At 39.4% G+C, this 20,870-nt stretch overlaps 1 protein-coding gene across 7 annotated transcripts in view; it reads left to right on the top strand.

Moving 5' to 3' along the window:
* TBC1D5 (TBC1 domain family member 5) overlaps positions 1-20,870 on the top strand; it is a 581,319-nt gene that overhangs the window by 534,363 nt on the left and 26,086 nt on the right. For all 7 annotated transcript variants that reach the window (XM_030816874.1, XM_030816879.1, XM_030816878.1 and 4 more), the window contains one exon: positions 19,649-19,748. In XM_030816874.1, coding sequence (XP_030672734.1) covers positions 19,649-19,748 — 100 coding nt within the window. The remainder of the gene's footprint in view (positions 1-19,648; positions 19,749-20,870) is intronic.

The following is a 20,870-nucleotide window of genomic DNA, read 5'->3' as shown; positions in this document are numbered from 1 at the left end:
GTGAATTTCTTTATGAGCTTAGGGATGGAATTGAAAACTGGAATCTAGAGTTCATCTAATTATAGGATTTTCAAGTGAAAAGTACATATATATAATCTCTTCTTGTTTAATCAGTAGTGTTAATAACTGGAATAAAATACGGTCTCATTTAAAATATATTCCCATTTAATATAGTTTATTGAAATGAATAGATATAAAGTGAATTTAAACATCAGCAGTTTAAGTCTCATGATAGTAATTTTAATCTTAGGCCAAATTAACCTGGATATTTGAAACATACATTTAGTCATTCGATGTTTTATAAACCTTGTTTACAATCTGTCTGCCAGTAAATGTACTCAAGGTCAGGAAGAGTAGACTATTTATCTTTGTGAGAGAGTTCTTTCCTTCTTTCTCCATCTTTTTGCATCACCCAAATCATGTAACTCCATTGCAAAGAAATGTGAACATCAAAGGAAGCATCATTAAAAGCCCTCCATTTTCAACAGTTTTAGCATGACATTTTAATTTAGCTTTTGTAAACAGGTTTTACAACCAACTTTTAAACATCCTTATGGTGCAATACATTTATTTTAAGTTAAAAAAAAAATCTGAGAAGGCTGTGAAAGCAGAATCTCAGGAAATAGAGTGCTGCAATGTCCTTTGCAGAACAGTGCCCTTTGGGTCGAGTGAAACACTCATTCCCCTCATGCTGGGTCTTCTTCCTCCATCGCTTATCTTTATCTTCATCCTCTATATAAAATGCAAAGATGCCAGATTGTACCTATGCTAAATACTGCCCGGGAGGCATAGACAATGGTTTGGGGAAAGCTCAAGTGAAGCAATTAGAAATATTTACAATCCCAGGCCAGAAATATTTTGTGGGTTTGAATCATGCTAAATTAAATGTGTCATTGATAACATTTGCTTCTTTCTAGTGACCTGTCTTGAAACTTGACATTTGTATATTCTTTCAGTGCCACATTGCCTTGGGGACAGTTATTTGTACCCTAAAGTGCAGATGTGCATGACAGGGAAGGAAATGAGGGCTTTGACTTGTCTGGGCAATTGGAGGTCAGCCAAGGCCAGAGACCAGATTGCAGAGTGTGCACGGTTGTCCTCTTCTTTCCCCCTCAGTGGCATCACCACCCTCTCCTACACAGTGTCTTCCTGCTTTTAAACCTCTTGTCCCTGGCATCTCATCATTTATCCTTTGAACACCTGTGTAAACTTTTCCAGGAAGTTATATTTTTAATCCACCAGGCTTTCATTGCAGAAAGAGTGGCTTTACTTCTGTCATAGAAATTCTAGGCCTGTTGATAAAGGGGGAATCTGTATCAGGCAGGTGGCCTTCACTTTGCCCCTGAAAACTTAGGGCTAAGGAACCCCCTTTTGGTTGTTCCTCATAGCTAGAGCTTCTATACCCAGACAGTCAGTTGAAGGCTTGGCCACTGTATTAGTCCATTCTCTTATTGCTATCAGGAACTACCTGAGACTGGGTAATTTATAAAGAAAAGAGGCTTAATTGACTCACAGTTCTTCAGGCTGTACAGGAAGCATGGCTGGGGAGGCCTCAGGAAATTTACAATCATGGCGGAAGGTAAAAAAGAGGCTGGAGAAGGAGAAAGAGAGATTGAAGGGGGGAGGTGGTACACACTTTTAAACAACCAAATCTTGTGAGAACTCACTATAGTGAGAACAGCAAGGGGAAAATCCACCCCATGATCCAATCACCTCCCACCAGGCCCTCCTCCAACTCAGAGGATTACAATTCAAGATGAGATTTGGGTGGAGACACAAATCCGAACCATATCCTGTACCTGGCTCCTCCCAAATCCCATGTCCTTCTCATATTGCAAAATATAATCCTCCCTTCTCAACAGTCCTAAGTCTTAACTCATTTCATCATTAACTCAAAAGTCTACAGAGTCTCATCTGAAACAAGGCAAGTCCCTTCCACCTATGAGCCTGTAAAATCAAAAACTAGTTACTTCCAAGATACAGTGGGGTACAGGCACTGGGTAAATAAGCCCACTCCGAAAGGGAGAAATCAGCCAAAACAAAGGAGCTACAGGCCCCATGTATGTCTGAAACCCAGCAAGGCAGTCATTAAATCTTCAAGCTCCAAAATAATCTCCTCTGACTGCATGTCTCACATCCAGACAACACTCATGCAAGGGGTGGGCTCCCAAGGCCTTGGGGATCTCCCTCCCTGAGGATCTGCAGGGTACAGCCCCCTCAGCTGCTTTCACAAGCTGGCATTTAGTGACTGTGGCATTTCCAGGCACATAGTACAAGCTGTCAATAGATCTACCATTCTGGGGTCTGGAGGACAGTGGCCCTCTTGTCACAACTCCACCAGGCAGTGCCCCAGCGGAGACTCTGTGTGGAGACTCCAATCCCACATTTCCCCTCTGTACTGCCCTAGTAAAGGTTCTCCATGAGGGCTCAGCCCTATAGCTGACTTCCACCATCCAGCTGTTTCCATACATCCTCTGAAATCTAGGTGGAGGTTCCCAAGCCTCAACTCTTGTCCTCTCAACACCCACAGGCTTAACACTACATGAAAGCTGCCAAGGTTTATGGCTTGCATCCTCTGGAGCAACAGCTTGAGAGATCTTAGGCCCTTTTAGCCATGGCTGGAACAGGAGCAACTGGGATACAAGGAGCAGTGTCCCAAGTTTGTGCAGGGTAGCAGGGCCCTGGGCCCAGCCCACAAAACCATTCTTTCCTCCTAGGCCTCTAGGCCTGTGATGGAAGCAGCTGCCACAAAGGTCTCTGAGACACCTTTGAGGCATTTTTCACATTGTCTCGGCTATTAACATTCACCCCTCTTTACATATGCAAATTTCTGCAGCCAGCTTGAATTCCTCCCAGGAACATGGATTTTTCTTTTCTACCACAGGGACAGGCTACAAATTTTCCAAACTTTTATGCTCCGCTTCCCTGTTATATAAGTTCCAGTTTCAGATCATCTCTTTGCTCATGCATATGACCGTATGCTGTTAGAAGCAGCCAGGCTGCATTTGAACACTTTGCTTCTTAGAAATTTCTTCCACCAGATACCCTAAATTGTCACTCTCAAGTTCAAAGTTTCACAGATCCCTAGAGCAGGGTCACAGTGCCACCACTCTCTTTACTAATGCATAACAAAAGTGACCTTTACTCTAATTCCCAATAAGTTTCTCATCTTTATCTGAGACTATCTCAGCCTGGACTTCATTGCCTATATCACTATCAGCATTTTGGTCACAACAGTTTAACAAGTTTACAGGAAGTTCCAAACTTTCCTCATCTTCCTGTCTTCTTCTGAGCTCTCCAAACTGTTCCAACCTCTGCCTGTTACCAGGTTCCAAAGTTGCTTCTACATTTTCAGGTATCTTTGTAGCAATGCTCCCACAATCCTAGTACCAATATTCTGTATTAGTCCATTCTCATATTACTATAAATAACTACCTGAGACTGGGTAATGTATAAAGAAAAGATTTAATTGGCTCAAAGTTCCAGATGCTGTACAGAAAGCATGGCTGGGGAGGCCTCAGGAAACTTACAATCATGGCAGAAGGTGAAGAGGAAGGATTCACATCTAACACAGCCAGAGAAGGAGGAAGTGAGGGGGAGGTGCTACACACTTTTAAAAACCAAATTTCATGAGAACTCATTATCACAATAACAGCAAGGGGGAAATCCACCCCTGTGATCCAAATGATCCAGTCACCTCCCATCCTGCCTCTGCTGTAACACTGGGGATTACAATTCAAGATGAGATTTGGGCAGGGATGAAAATCCAAATGAGATTTGGGCAGGGACACAAATCCAAACCATATCAGGCACCTTTACCCAAGCTTCCTCTCTTTTCCTGATCTCTGCTATTTACCCTCCCAGCTTTCTGCTCCAAGTTGTCCATGTATCAGAAGTTAATACACCTGGAAGTATTGCTGGCAGTAAGCACCAGGAATCTCATGCCTGAAGCATGGGAGAAAGAGACAACCCAGGGTCTTAAAACCGAGCTCATGCTGTGTTCACTAAGCAGCACACCCTGGTCTGGGGTTCATATTTGCCTAGAGAAGGGGCAGTTTTTTTTTTTTTCACTCTCCAAATTCTGCACTGAAAGAGGGTGAAGTTGGGGAGTAAATTAAATTAAAGGCATGCTCTAAGTTATTGAAGCCCCTAAGTTAATGAAGCGGGAACTGCAACTATTGGAAAAAATCAGGACCTTTCTAATTTGTGGCAGTGATGATAAAAAAAAAAACTTGGATTTTACCAGGAAAACATGTTAGCAGTAACATGAAGAACTAATAAGAAGAGAAAAAAAACAAATAATTCTTTTGACCATAAAAATATTAATACCAAGCACACCAAGTCATTTATACAGTTCCCCATTCATGCCTAATTATTAATCTTCTTAATACTCATGTTTATCATTACAAATTTATCAGATTGACTTTGTTATAAGTTGCATTTGACTAAACTATTGTACTTGGCTTGAATAAGATTGACCTTGGTATGGAATGTTTGTCTGCTTGTTAAATACAGTTGCTCAGGAGAAATTTTTTAAAACATCTGAAACAACAACTAAAACCCTATTCAGCCATGATGTTACAGTGTAGCCAAAGGATTTAAAAAGCATTGAATGTATGGATCACCAGAAGGTAATATAATCAAATTTCCAAACTTCCTTTTTATTTAAGATGACAATTTCCCTTAGAATTGTTACCAACTATAGCAGCAGTCCCCAACCTCTTTGTCACCAGGGACCGTTTCATGGAAGACAGTTTTTCCACAGATGTGGTTGCAGGGGCATGGTTTCAGGATCAAACAGGTTCCCTGTTCCAACTCAGATCATCAGACATTAGATTCTCATAAGGAGCACACAACCTAGATCCCTTGCATGTGCCGTTCACAATAGGCTTCACACTCCTGTGAGAATCTAATGCCGCTGCTGATCTGACAGGAGGTGGAACTCAGGTGGTAATGCTTGCTTGCCTGCTGCTCACCTCCTACTGTGCAGCCTGGTTCCTAACAGGCCGTGAACCGCTACTATTCTGTAGCCTGGGGTTTGGGGACCCCTGAACTATAGTACAGTGTTTATGTACAGTTCTATCTATGGCCTTATCATTTCCAGTCAATATGTTGCTTTCCAAAGTTACTTTGGTCAGTAGACAGGAACTTTTAACAGCAAAATATGGTGTTTATAATAAGCCAAGAACAAATTGGCTTTATGTTAAATCCTAAAAAGTTATAGGCTATATTTGAAAAGAGAGAAAAGAATAAGAAAATTATTTCTACTTGAAAAACAATTGTGAAAAGGGAAGCTCCCTCCTTTCCCCTCTCTAGCTCATCATTTATTCATAGACCCAAGACTAGGCTCAGATTTCTGGCTTTCATGGTCACATTTCTCTACTTTTCTCACCTTTAATGTTCTTACTGTTCTGCTTTAACATTTGATATCTTTCTTACTTTTGCCTCTGTGAGGAACTCTGAAAGATGGCCTGATCTCATTAAATAAACCAAATTCAACCATACCTTGTCCGTGCTACAAAAAGGGCCTTTCAGATCGACATCAAGGATAACCTCCAGGTAATCACTCTGGCCTCTTGATCATCATCACTTTTTTATTCCTGGAGGCTATCCCAAAGGTGGTGGGACAGTTTGCAACATTTTACCTGAGTCCTTCCATAGGTCCCTTCAGATATCTAAGGATCCCATTAACAAGTAAAGAACTTGCAAATTATAACATTAATCTGCCCAAAATACATATATATATATATACTACCACACGGTCCAAAAATCGAAGGCGGCCTCAATACAATGTCCCATCAACTTAAAACAGTGAGAAGTGCTGCCAAATTGCTTAACTTTGGGATGTTCTCACTTGGATTCTAAGCAACCATTTGGGTTTGAAGCATATTTGTACACTCTACATGCAACTGTTATTCATGTATCATGATGTGAAAATATTCCATAAAATATCAAGAATAATGTTTTTGAAAATAAGAATGAAATCAGCATGATACCAATATGTGATGATGTTAACATTTATGGAAATCTTAAATTCGGCTCTAGACAACTGTCAAACTGTAATATCATTTTAGCTGGACGGTGATGAAAACATGAATATCTGTTTATTGCACAGGATAAATGAGATATTATTTTCTTAATGTCTAGAATGAGTCATTCATACTCAGTCCTCTGTTATGACCAGACTTCTTTTTCGACACCCTTGATTTCGGATTTAGGTTTGAGGGTTGGGCTGAGACATGAGCTTTTTCCCAAATAAATGAGCAGTCCTAATTTTTTTGCCAAAAATTGTGATTTAAATTTCCAAGATGGACTAACTATAAAATGTTTAAATGCTGAACCTTGCATTTTACTCTAGAAACTGTCTTTATTTAGGATGCTTTCAGCTACATGTAGCGGAAAATGCAATTCACACTGATTCCAATAACAAGGAAAGTTATTTAGCTCAAGTTCAAAGGACTTCCCATTCCCGACCATACATTAGAATCGCCTGGGAGAGTGTTTTAATCAATATTGGTCACGGAAGAACTGAGTCAGAATCTTTCCAGTGGAGCATGGGCATTAGTATTATTAAAAACTTTCTGGAGTATTCAAATATGTAGTCAAGGTTTAGAACCACTAATTTAGAAGCTCATCTGTGTCTTCAAGGATGCAGTTTCTTGCCATCTCTCTGCCCTGACCTGCCCTGCCCTTCCCAGAACTAACTCTTCCCCAGGTTGAAAACAAGACAGCTGTAATAGTTCTAGACACCATATCCATTCACCAACATCGAGAGGAGAATGGCCATGTCTTCCTAGGGCATTTTTTAAAGGTAGGTTTGCCAGATAAAACACAAAATGCCCAGTTATATTTGAATTTCAGATAAATAATGAGATTTTTTAATATAAGTATCTCAAATATTACATGGGACATATTTATACTAAAAATGTTATTCAATGTTTATATGAAATTCAAATTTAATCCTATGTTCTATGTTTTTAGTTCTAAATATGGCAACCCTATCTTAAAGACATTTTCGACAGCTACTCACCAAGACTTCCTTTATGTCTTATTGGCCAAAATTCCTAGATTACCCTTAAATCCATCAGGCCCAGCCACTGCCCACAACTGTAGATTGGGTTGGAGGGGGCTCATGGCTGCAGGGCCCTCTTGGGAAGGAGACACAGGGAACATCAGCCCTAGCCCCTATAGAGAACCATAGTACAGGTAACCCTTCTGTTTCATAAACACTGAGTGATACCATGATGTCTAGACTGAAACTTTTCTGCAGTTACCTTTCTGGAAAAAAAATATAAATTTGATTGTCATAAATGTATTTATCTTCATTGAACAGTCATCTTCAGAACTGTTCTTTTTTTCTTGAGACAGGGTCTCATGCTGTCACCCAGGCTGGAGTGCAGTGGCACAATCTCGGCTCACGGCAACCTCCACTTCCTGGGCTCAAGCAATCCAACCCCTTCTGCCTCCCAAGTAGCTGGGACTACAGGCGTGAGCCACCATGCCCAGCTAATTTTTATATTTTCTGTAGACATGGGGTTTCACCATGTTGCCCAGGCTGGTCTTGAACTCCTGAGCTCAAGTGACCTGCCTGTCTCAACCACCCAAAATGCTGGAATTACAGTCGTGAGCCACTGCACCCCACCCAGCGGAACTGTCAGTTCTGAGGTGACTTAAATGTTCCCCAAAATCACTATGCTATGCAAAGTCATGCATTAAAAACCACAGGGAGTCTAGGCACAGTGACTCATGCCTGTAATCCCAGTGCTTTGAGAGGCTGAGGTGGGAGGATTGCTTGAGGCCAGGAGTTCAAGACCAGCTGGGACAACATAGCAAGACCCTATTTCTACCAAAAAAAAAAGAAGTTAGCTGGGCATGGTGGCACACATCTGTAATTCTAGCTACTTGGGAGGTTGAGGTGAAAAGATCGCTTAAACCTAGGAGTTCAGGGCTGCGGTGAGCTATGATCACATCACTGTGCTCTAGCCTGGGTAACAGCGAGACTTTGTCTCTAAAATAATAATAAAAATAATAAGATAAAAACCACAGGGCTTGTGGGGAAAATTGGATTGGGGTACAACACTAAAAAAAAAAAAGGTCATCAGTGCCACATGAAACAAAGGAGGAACCTAATAAAAGTGGTAGAGTGGTTTTACACGTTAAGTGATTAAGAAATAGTGCAATAAATATGATACTTTACCTTGAAAAATACCTGAAGCTCAGTTGGGGAAGTGGACATTGGAAGGGTTGCAGCTTGTGAGTCACTGTGAAGTGGTGGAGGAGAGTTACCTGGATGGAATCTGATGGATTTGGTTATGGAAGTAGCCCATAAAACACACAGAATGGAGGTAGCTGGCAGATATCTGTGTTGCATGCATGTAGGCATTTTGTGTATTCCTGCATTCCTACGTGTAGCTGCGTTCATCTATGTGTAGTTTTCTGCATTCACCCATTATTTCTTGAGGATGATGTTGTGTGTAAGCAAATGTGAACTTCGGGTTATGCTCAATTGTTCCCTAATACATTGATCTCATTGAAACAAGTTCACATTTTCAAAACAAGCATTATAACAGAACTGACTCTACACAGTTCATGACATGCAGCTTCTGGATTTGGCGAGTTGGAGGAATGAGAATATAGAAAGGTTACACTCTACATAATTTTTTTGTTCTCAAGTAACAAACCCATGTTAATTAGAAATTTTAGAGTTAATCCATTTTATTAATGGTCAACATATACCCAAAGTATTTCACGACACCAACGTGTGCATCGTGTATGTCTGACTCATATGCTTTGATTCCTCATCAGAATTCTGCAGGAGCCCTTCTCCCTAGGATAAATCCCTCAATTTTAAGGTATGCCCTGTAGGGCTCTTTACAGTCTCACCCTGTTCAGCCTTATAATCAGTCCTCCCTCTTACTCCTCCCTGGCCCCTCAGGAATACACAGCTGTTTCACTTCCCTTAAACCAAGCATGCTTTCTCATACTTCTGTATTGTTTCCCTTCACTGTCTCTTCTGACCAGAGTGATTGATGTAGCCACAAAATAGAGTCCCTTCCAGTCTCAGCCCAAACACCTTGTGTCCCATGGAGCCTTCTCTGCTAGGAGCTTTCAGCACTTGTAATAAGTAGCTGGGGCCCTAGTTAAGCTGCAGATTTCAGAGCCCCTCCCCAAACCTAAAGCAGCAGCATCCAGAGATGGAGGGTGTCCTACGTAATCTGCAAATGCTTCCCCTGTTTTGAATGTCAGAGAACTACTTGTGTTTACTTATAAGGCTCTTGCAGGCACTTGTAACTGTATCTTCTGTGCCAGATATTGTGTCTGGCACTCAGTAAACGTTTAGGAATAAATGAATGCTGTTGAGGGTTTTGTGTGTTGTGCAAGTATTGAGATGTCTTAGGCTTTGCTCTGGCGTCCTCTAGAGCCTGAAAAGTTGCTTCATTTCTCAGCAGCATTTACCAACCACTTATCTAAAAAGCTAATAGGAATTGTTGGTATTTAGTGAGAGATGGGGTATAACTTAAGGGATGAACTAACAAAAGTATGATAGGCATATGAATAAACCAGGCAATTTAGAGAATTATTTCCTTCTCACCTTTTTTTCTTTCCAGAAGTCTTAGAAGTGGTAATGTTAAAAAAAAAAAAAAAAAAAAGAAAGAAAGAAATATCAAGGCTGTTCCAAAACTTACTTGCTTTTACCAATTGTTACTTAAAGTAGTTCTTAAACTGTGCTTGATCCTCAGCTTGGATTTGCTGCAGGGTACGGTTTTTTGTCTGTCTCTATTGGGACATTGTAGAGGTCAGTTAGCCCAGAGAATAAGTTGAACAAGTGTGTGCATTTCATCCTCACACGGATCAATTAGCTTTGTCATAAGAAAAACAGTCTTGGCTCAGGCCTTTCTATCTGGGTCAGCCATTGTGCAGATGCCTACCCTTGGTGCCAGGAACAGCAAGGGAGAGCACGCAGATGGTTTTGCCCAGCCAGCATTACTATGAGAAACTCAGCTGGAGGCCCTGGTGCTGGCTGGCTGGTTTCATCAGTTGGCCTTATCACGTGTAAGTGGTGAGGGGGAAAACCCTTGTTAAGTAGCGTAACATCTGTGCTTATTGTCCTGGTGGAGGAGAGAACTATATGAGTTTCCAAATGATTGGTCAGGTTGCCTAATTATAAAAACACAACACAGAAATGACAACATAAAAGCCCAAAAGATGGGAGCATTTCTCCACAAATGCCATTTACTTAGACTCCCATACATAAGCACTTCTAGGAGACACCTTTTATACCTTTTGAATTTTTACTGGGCTAAGAAGACATACCATATGCATATAATTATTTTGAACTGCAGTTATAGGACTTTTGCAAATAATGAGGTTTGTAACTCTGCAAGTGAGGTTTTATTCCTCCTCTGGTTACACCTATGTGAAGTTGGTCCTAATTAAAGGTTCTGTTTCAATTTCCAGTATACTTATTCCAGATTGTAAGCTTATTTACTTTACTTTAGAATTTGTAGCACATGATCCTGTTTTCTGGCACCATTCTTGTCTTTTCTGTTTACTTTATTATTTTTTGTAGGTAACTCCTAGGAAAGCAAAATTAGATTAAAATGGCTCACAATGTTAAAATGGCAGTAGGTATAAAAGCATGTTTCTAAAGGCTAAAAGTTCTTAATAAATATTACTTATTTTTTCAGAAATCGTATATTCAGAAAGATGTCTTCTGAAAATCAGGGATGAATTTAAATACCATGAATTATGGAAGTATTTTTGCCATTTCCTTTTCATTGCATTTTATGTTTGAAAAACATCTTTTATTCTCTGATACTTAATACACAGCCTGTGTTTGTCAAAGTTACAGAAGAGAGCATGCATAATCCAATAAAATTAATTCATATTTCACTTGTTTTCAATGAGAAATTGTATAAATGTTTATGTTTACAATAGAATAAACTGATACCTAATGGTCTAAGAATTAGCTCTAAATAGAATAATAGAGCTACTCAGTACAAAACTAATTCAGGGAGATTGGAAAGCTCTCCTGGAAGCTTGTCACCCTGCTTCTCTCCCCACTGCATCCTACTCCTTGTTGAGAAGAGGTCTTTTGGACTGTCACCAAATATGCATCTAACCATGCAGCCATCTGTTAAAATTGCCTTAAATCAGATAGATAGTAAAGTACTTCACAGCCTTCCTAGAATGATGGGAAGTTCTATTCAGAAGTGAATATTAATAGAAGGTGAGCATGAGATGAGTTATTTAAATCCTTGCCATCCAAATTGTGGTCCATGGACCAGCTGCATCCCATCCCCTGGGAGATTGTTAGAAATGCAGAATCTTAGGCCCCAACCCAGACCTACTAAATCAGGCTCTGCATTTTAGCAAGATCCCCAGCTGATTTTTGTTCATATTAAAGATTGAAAAAAATTGATATTAATAACATTAATTGAATACCAAATAAGGAATGAGATTTTCTACATATAAAGCAAGCTTCAGATATATCCTAGTGTGAGCATGTTCTCCTTGCAAACGGTGGCTAAGTGCTAATAGTTATAGAACACCTTGTATAAGTGTGTCCTCTGTTCTAAGCATTTTACATATATTAGCTATTTTAATCCTCAAGCAACGCTATAAGGTCACTGCTAGAATTGCTTCCCATTTTACAAATAAGAAAACTAATGGAAATAGAGTCTGTGGTTAGCACTATCTACAAAAGAAGTTATTAGTCATAACTGGGCAATGAAGAATTTCTGCCTTATCAGGTAGACCCAAAGAATAAAAAGGAGTAAGAAATGAAGATCTTTTTTAGTCCCTCAATAAAACTTAATAAAAAGCTGAACATAAAGGGAAATTTCTTTCCCTTAATTTTGTGAACCTTACATGCACTATTTTTAAAATATTTGTAATCCATACCCCATATGTCACACCCACGGCAAGCATGTGATCTGAATTATTTTAACCTGCCAACACCTGACTTCAAAAAGAGATTTGAAACTCTTCGCATGTAAACCAATGAAGAGAATGTGGAGTTGATATGTAATTTGTCAATTCTAGGGATATGCTATAAGTCAAGTAGCAATTTGGTAGAGAAAATTTTTGCAGGGAAAAATAAAGATTTCTCCCTATACTTGACCTTGTGGTCTTGCCCTGCAGCCCCTGTTGGGCTGCTAAAGAGAAGGGGTTTGAATGATCACTATTAGAGCCAGCTGAAGCAGCACAATCAGCGAGGAGCTGGGCTGGAGAAAGCCTGACTCATGCCTCACCGGGCCACCCCAATTTTATCACAGGCAATTTTTAACTTTATAAATTATAAGGAGTCAGTATTCTTTAATGTAGGGGTTTTATCCAAGTTTCTGGGGGAAACTAAAGGAGTGAAAAGTGATACAAAATCCTGTGGAGTTTAGGTTTTAGTGACTTTGCTGTAGCCTTCAATAGTCAGGAAGGAGCACTGCTAGTACAGGAGGATGTGGGGTAGAAGGAAAAGGGCTCGGTGATTGTTATGAAAACCCATCCTCCCTGGACAAATCCAGTGTCCCCTGGTAGTGAGGACGTCAGTGGTGGGACACCGCAGTGCTTCAGTGGCTGAAAAACAAGGAAGCCTACTAGTGGGATTTCTGCTACTGCCCAGCTACCTGGCCATATAAAAGTTGCTTTATTTGTAAACAAGAAGGGGTTGAAATAAATGATCTCTAAAGACATTTCCAGTTCTGAAATTATATAATTGGATAGCATAAATTTGACATCTTGAGCTTTGAATTTCAGTTAAAAATTTCTAAAGGCCATTTCCATTTACATTTAACTTGTTTGTTTACATTCTGTCCAAAAATGGGAACTGTTATTTACTGGGGGATTTTGTAAGCATCTTTATTTTTAAAATATCTTTAAGAATCACATTATTTCTAGGCAACCCATAAAGAGCAGCATCCACTGACGTTCTCACTTTAATCATATAGAAGGAAGGCCTTTACCATAAGAGTGCTGTACTACTCCGGGTTTGCGCATAGGACAAAATATGCTAATTATTTACTTTTTTTTTTTACAAGTTATTTCATAGAAGTTTTTCTATTTAGTGTCATTTAGAGTACAGATTTGTTTAGAGTATAGAATATTATTTGGAGTTTGATTTGGAATCAGTTATGTCTTTTTTCTCCTTGGCAATCACCTTTCACTTTTTTCTTCTCTATTATGTTATTTGCATTATTTGATTTTCTTATTACAAAAATATGATCCAATTTCATTGTAGAAAATCCACCGAAAATTAGCAAAAAGGAGAGAAAAAATCACCCATAATTCCACCATTTGAAGGAAACCAATATAAACTATTTGGGCACTATCCATTATTTTTTTCTATGCATATATATATATATATTTTGAAATCAGAGTCATTGTTTATCTACTACTTTGTAACCTGTTTTCCCAATTAGTATGTGATATGTCGTTCTTAAATGTTCTCCTATAAAAACATTTTTGAAGGTTGCATAAGTTGGGCGCGATGACTCATGCCTATAATCCCAGCACTTTGAGAGGCTGAAGCAGGCGGATCACTTGAGGGCAGGAGTTTGTGACCAGCCTGACCAACATAGTGAAACCCCATCTCTACTAAAAATATATTTTAAAAAAAAATTAGCCGGGTGTGGTAGCAGGTGCCTGTAATCCCAGCTACTTAGGAGGCTGAGGCAAGAGAATTGCCTGAACCCAGGAGGCAGAGGTTGCAGTGAGCCAAGATCACACCACTGCCCTCCAGCCTGGGTGACAGAGCAAGACTCTATCTCAAAAAAATAAATAAATAAAAAATAACGTTTGCATAGCATACTGTTTATAAATGTTCCACAAATTACCCAAATCACCCATCATTAGACATTTAGGATTTCTGTGAGGTGCCTATGCCCATATGTGTGCATGTTGCCATTGAATGTGTGATGAATATCCTGGGAGTTATTTTTGCATGCATTCATGATCCTTTGAAATAACTTTCTAGGATTGTATTAAAATTCAGAGACAATAAAATTTACATTTATTGAGTGTTTACCATGTACTAAGCACTGTGCAAAGTATTTAATCTGGAAAACCTCATGTAATTCAAATTCAGTCCTCCAACAAGCACATGAGGTAGAAACTATTATTATCACCATTTTGTAAACAGGAAACTGAGGCTCAAAGAACTTTGCTATCTGGTTAGAATCACAGAGAAGGTAAGTGTCAAGCCTAGTATATAGTGATTTTAAAGCTTGTGATTTATATTCCAGCTTGTTCACCAGTATGGCTGTACAGCTTCACACCTCATACCACTTATTTTAATACTCTTAAAAAGTCTTCTTTGTGCTCTTCTTCTATTTTTTCTGGTGGTATCTTCCTCTGCTGATACCATATGCTTCTGACTTGGATTTCATTCACACCGTGTATGTGTTTTGCCCTTGTGTACACCACAGCTTCCTCCGAACATCCGTGGCCTTTCCACTTTTTCTCCTTGAGACTTTCCGTTTCCTTTACTTCCCACTTCTTGTTCACCCATCTGCTCGAGAAAGACTGGGCGTCTTTCCTGTCTTCTGGTTGCTATATTTAGCCTGTTCCTGCTGCCTACAGTTAATGTTGGTTCCCTTGTCTGCTTCTCTTGTGATCTGAGGACACCCACTTAGAAGCTAAGCAGAACTCCACCTCAGTGCCATTCCTGCCTCACTATTCCCCTGGAGTTTGAATTAGTCCATGGACAGAAACACCACTGCAGCCTGTATAATCATCTGTCAGCACGGTGTGTGTTGGGGGCAGTGGCCACAGCAGTCTGCATGTCAAACCCCAACCCCGAAAACATAATTATGTGAAGTGAAAATGCAACAGGGATGAACAGAAGAGGAAGGGAAGCCTTTCTGCTGAACCTCAGCTCGTACTATCCCCATGTTCTGGCTCAGCTCAGTGACTGCCTCATTGCCCAGGTGCCATACTTTCCTGCCTCCTAAAACATCTTTCCTTATTATTTTGTCTAAGCCAAGACCCTCCTTCTTCAGGACCCCTCAGAAATACTAGAAAACCTCCTTTCCTTTCCACATACACAAATTGAAATCATCTTCCCTTTCCAGAATTGTAAGGAGTCCTCTCTCACGTCTCTTCTACAGAACTTATCGTATACCTCTCTTGGCTTTCTGTACAGGTTTGACCATCCCCTAAACTTTTTCAGAGGCCATGTTTTAGTCATTATTGTATTTCTCACAAGGCCTAACACAATGCAAACGAACATCATTTTTGAAAAAATTAATATATGAATAATAAACTATGAAAGTTTGTCCTCTTTTTAACAAAGAAATAGCAGGAATACATTGAATTATTTAATAAAATTGACATTAAATTTAAACAGCTGAGATACATAACATTTCAATAGAAGTATAATGATGCATCAACTATTTGGGGCAAAATGATAGTAGAAACACCACTTATTAAAAAGCAAATTCAAAAAACGATTTCTTCAGATTATTTAGTCAAAAAAATCATTCAACAAACAACAAAACAACACAGCCAGTCATATCTGAATGTTTTTGAAGGAAAACAATTTAATAAGCAATTTGGTATTAGGGCTCAGCATTACAACTGGTGAATCTCAGGTAAAGGAAACTGAAATACGGGATTATTCATGGGAAGGACCACAGTAACGGAGCATAGGAAGGGATGTGTACACAGGAAGAAATGAGAGTAGCAGGCCAAGTGACTTGGGTTCTCAAAGAGCTATCTAAACCTTAGCATACACTACCAGAGAATGTGGCTTACAGAGGAGTAGACCATATTTTATGTAGGAGATAATGAGAGAATATACCTCAGAAGTTTGTGTGAAGAGTAAACATGGTAATACAGCAAAGCTCATTATCTGGCATATTACAATCAATATAAAGGGATTTGATGCTAGTTATTTTTCTTTTCTGATAGAGTGGCCCTCATCTTCTGGTCCTTTGCTATAGGGCACCAATTACAATTGGTGATGTTGCACACTGTAGTCTACAGGTGGCCCAACTTTATCCTCCTCTATCAATTTCTTGCCTTGTACATTAGTTTGCTATCCCAAGTTTAAGACGGTGATGGGCTCTTAAGCTTTAATTAATCTTTCTGGGCTAAGCTACATAAAGGTTTTAAAGCCAGAAACTAATGTTTTCCAACAGTGAATCATAAAACTTTGTATTTAAATCCATTTCACTGTCTTAACTTGATTACAAAAATTTTTTTTAAAGAAATAATAATTATCTTTATTGAGTGTCTGCTCTGTGCCAGATGCTGTGTTCTCCATATGTTCTCATTTTGTTCTCCCCCGATCCTGCCGGGTGGGGTTGAGTAGACCAAGGAATTAAGGAACTTGTCCAAGATTATACAGCTAATAACTGAGAAAAATAGGATGCAAACCCAGCTGTGTCTATTTCAGCATTCCTTCGTTCCCCACCCTATGCCCTCCTATAATGGAAAGCAGGACATACACATAAAAGTAAATATAATAAACATTTATCTTCAGTGTCTTATTTACACATAACAGTTACACTAACTGGTTGGTTTCATAAAACCTCAAGGCAATTAGCCAAGCATTTGTATTACAGAGGACCAATTTAATGAAAACAAATAACTAAAGCTGTCAATGTCTAAAGCATTGTTAGTTGGGAGGAGTGTGGAGGATGAGAAAAGATAAAAATGTAAAGTCAGTTCCCACAGTTTTGGAAGCTTGATTCTTGGCTCTTTCTTTTATCTGTAATTATATAATATAGTGAAGAATAAATGACAAGCCACCCTTTTGCCTCCAAGTGATTCCATTTCTATTTATAAAGTCTGAGTGATAGTTGAAGGGTTTAGAAATGTTTTAAGATTAAGCAAACTCTAGAAGGATAATACACTGGATTTCAGACTATGGACGAGGCTCTTGGTACCTCAGCCTGCTTCAGCCAGAGTAGTCCTCTTTTATCTCACATATTTGGCTTTTATATAACCATCCGTTTGAAAAAGAAGGTTTAACTGATTCAAAGTTGCCTTTTTCCATGTGTTTATATTGAGACAAACAGATTCTGTTTGTATCAAGATCTACTTGGGTTTTAGGTATTCAAGATGCACTTCAGTGGCTGCCACCAGAGGCCTAAGCAAAAATTGCAAACTTGCAAATTTGTGTTTTTATATCCTTGCATATTTGCCCAGCAAGTGCCCTGGACTGCTACACTCTTAGGACTTCTCCATTAACTATACAAGTTAGAGGGCCCCAGTCTCATCGCAGTCTTTATTACAGTAATGTTCCTGCTAGAGAAATAAAATGTTTTGAGAAAGAGGCCCTCTTTAAGCTCATACTTTCCACCAGCTGTTCAACACCTCACTGCCAACAGGCTGTGCCTACATCCTCTAAAGCGTGTCTTCTAAGTTCTTCCTACCCAGTTTGATTTCCTTTCCAAAGAAAATAAATCCATTCAGGTAGGAATGACTGCTGAGTATCAAAGCTCCCAATGGCTTTTGTATTTTAAAATAAGTGGTGGCTAATCCAAATTAAACTAATGCATGGAGTAAATAGAGGAGAAGTTTTTAAGCCAAGAAGCACTGCATTCCTTGTGCCCTTGATCCACTCTGGGCTGTCAGCACCCCAATTGGTAGCCACTTGTAAGGCGAAACACAGGCCATAGATTGGCCCTCTCTTTTTAAAAGACTATCAAACTCTGGCCTCGGCACAGTTCTAGACTCCGCTACTTGGGGTTTGTGTCTGCCACAAACTAAAAAGGTTAATGGTGGCCAGGCACAGTGGCTCACACCTGTAATCCCAGCACTTTGGGAGGCCGAGGCAGGCGGATCACGAGGTCAGGAGATGGAGACCATCCTGGCTAACATGGTGAAACCCCATCTCTGCTAAAAATGCAAAAAATTAGCTGGGCGTGGTGGTGGGCGCCTGTAGTCTCAGCTACTCGGGAGGCTGAGGCAGGAGAATGGCATGAACCTGGGAGGCGGAACTTGCAGTGAGCCAAGATCATGCAGCTGCACTCCAGCCTGGGCGACAGAGCAAGACTCTGTCTAAAAAAAAAAAAAAAAAAAAAGTTAATGGTTCAGTAGAGTAGACTGGGACCATATAACTTTCTTATTCCAGTTACTAGTTTGTAAGTTCCTTGGAAGCAAAGCCTCTAACTTTTGCATTCACCTGAGAGTACTGAATTTAGGTCCAGAATGGATAATTACCTAAGGTCCCGTGACTTATTAATGGCAGGACCAGGAATAGAACTTATGTTTCCTCATGCCATATGCTAAGTTAGTGTTGTTTTCATTCTGCCACTATTTCTGTTATCTATTGCTGCATAACAAACTACTCCAAAATCTAGTACTCCCATCATAGGTCTGTGGATCAGGAATTTGGGCAGGGCTCAGTCTCTTCTGCTCCACATGGTATTGACTGGGTCACTTACTGGGCTGGCTTCAGCTGGCTTGGGCTGAAAAGACCAGAAAAACTTTATTCACATGTCTAGAACTTCTGTGCTTCTCATGTGCCCTCTTTTTCTCTATATGTTCTGTCCTTTCTTTCAGTATTGTAGCCTAAACTTCTTTACAGCATGATAGCTAGCTTCTAATGAAATCAGAAGCTGGCAGTCCCCTTAAACTAGCTCAGAATTAGAAGTTTGACTTCGGCTGCATGCTCTGGATCAATGCAAGTCATAGGGCAGTCCAGATTCAAGGACAGGGGGAATACATACTACCTCGTAATGAAGCAACATGCAGAGTCAGGGAGGGAAGAAATTGATGGTGGCCATCTTTGGAGACTAACCACAATCATTATTAAACAGCAGATGTAGCCTTCTTTCTCTAATTCCTACAGTTTCCTGTGATAACCAGGGAAATTCAAGCCTGTGCAGAAACAAGTGAGAAAAAGAGTAGAAAAAAGCCCTGAAACGCCCCATCCTTGTCTACCTTAATGCTCAGCTGCAGAGTTAGGAAGACAACCCCACCTCTCCAAAATTATTTCTAATTATCCTTTGGCTAAGCTTCTTGTGGTAGTATTTGTTCTTATTTGAGTATTGGAGGAGAGGCTGCTACACTTGTAGGATATGTAAAGAACATGGTTAGTGCTTGTAAATCCTACAGTCGACATTTCACAGTAATTTGTTTTTAGAGCTGCTACTACTATATCTATTTTCTTTTAATTTTTTTTTCTTTTTTTTTTTTCTTTTTTTTTTTTTTTTACGAAGTCCAGGTTCCAGGCTTAGAGATTTGTCTTATAAAACGGGAAATCTTTGGTTTCTCAAATGTGTGAAAAAAATGCAATGTTTTTGTACCAGCTGCTTAGGAAGTATAGTTCACTGAAATCCAAATTGCCCTCTTAATTTGTGTTGCTCAATGCTTATTGAAGATATATTGTGCACTTTTTAAATACAAGGTTGTATATGCAAATATGTGCAATGCAAGATTGCATATGCAATCTAACTAACTTTACACGTGGCCTAAAGCTAGAATTCAATTAGGAAAATCCAGACCTTTAAAATTTTCCATTTTTACCCTTTTTTTATTTTGTTGGTGGTGGCAGTTGTGATTTTGTTTTTGTTTGCTATTTTGATTTGTCTAGGTTTAAAAAGTTATCATGCTTCTTTAAACTAGTCTAGATCATTTAGAAAACTTTGGGAATTTTATTTGACAATCTCTAAAAAATTTCCATATGTTTATCCCTTTATTTTAGGAAGAAGAATTAGAAGCCCAAATTTCCTTCCTTCAAGGACAGTTGAATGACCTGGATGCCATGTGCAAATACTGTGCAAAGGTGATGGACACTCATCTTGGTAAGTGAATTACTTTGGCCCTGGGAACAATGAGAGTCATCACAATAATAGCCACTAGCATTACTTTGTTCTAGGCCCTGTGCTAAGCTGTTTACATGAATTACCTTATTTAATCCTTACAACAGCCGTATAATAGAAGTACTATTACTCTCACTCTCTACATTATATAGATGAGGAAACCAAGGCATAGAGGGATTAAGAAAATACCCCAAGATTATATCATTAGTAAATCGAGTGGAAATTCAAAATCAAGCGATTTGATTATAAACTGGATGCTGTGGCTCACAGCTGTAATCCCAGCACTGTGGAAAGCCACGGTGGGAAGATTTGAGGCCAGGAATTTGAGACCAGCCTGAGCAACATACTGAGACCCTGTCTCTACCAAAACAAAACAACAACAATTTTTTTTTTTTAATTAGCTGGGCATGGTGGCACGTGCCTTGTAGTCCCAGCTGCTCAAGAGGCTGAGATGGAAACATTGCTTAAACCCAGGGGTTTGAGGTTGCAGCAAGTTGTGATTGTGCCACTATACTCCAGCCTGGGTGACAGAGTGAGACTCTTTCTCTAAACAAAAATAATAAAATAAAAAATTATTTAAAAGCAATCTGACTACAAATCTCAACTCCTGGAATACTGCCCTTTGTAAATGTCTATTTACCTCAAACCAAAATGAAATACTGAGTTTTCAAGATCAAATAATCAGCTATACTGCTGTGCCAACCTGTCAGTAATCACTAATGTGATTATTATTTTGACAATTCTTTTTTTATAAAAATGTGTTTTTTAGCCACCTGCCTGAAATGCATGACCTTTTCTTACTTCTGACTGTGCTTATATTCTAAGAAATGTCCCAGTGTGAAGTTCATTTTGCATGTGGGTCATGTATGTCACACTGGAAAGTCTTCAGGCACTGCTCTGCATTTGTAAAGGTTGTATATCTCGTATTAGAGATGCCCTATGCTGACTCATGTATGAATCACTTCAGTAACTCCATGCTGCTTACAAAAGCTTTTCTCATGCACCATTTTGCTATTTTTTTAGCCCATTTATGGACAGCCTTTGTTGCTTCACTGGCCAGTGTCTAAGATTGGTAATTTATGAAGAAATTAGGAAATTAAGACA

This window comes from Nomascus leucogenys, chromosome 8 (assembly GCF_006542625.1).
Source record: "Nomascus leucogenys isolate Asia chromosome 8, Asia_NLE_v1, whole genome shotgun sequence".
NCBI classification, from domain to species: Eukaryota; Metazoa; Chordata; class Mammalia; order Primates; family Hylobatidae; genus Nomascus; species Nomascus leucogenys.
The sequence above is the reverse complement of the archived record's forward strand: the minus strand, read 5'-3'. Positions and strand labels throughout refer to the sequence as shown.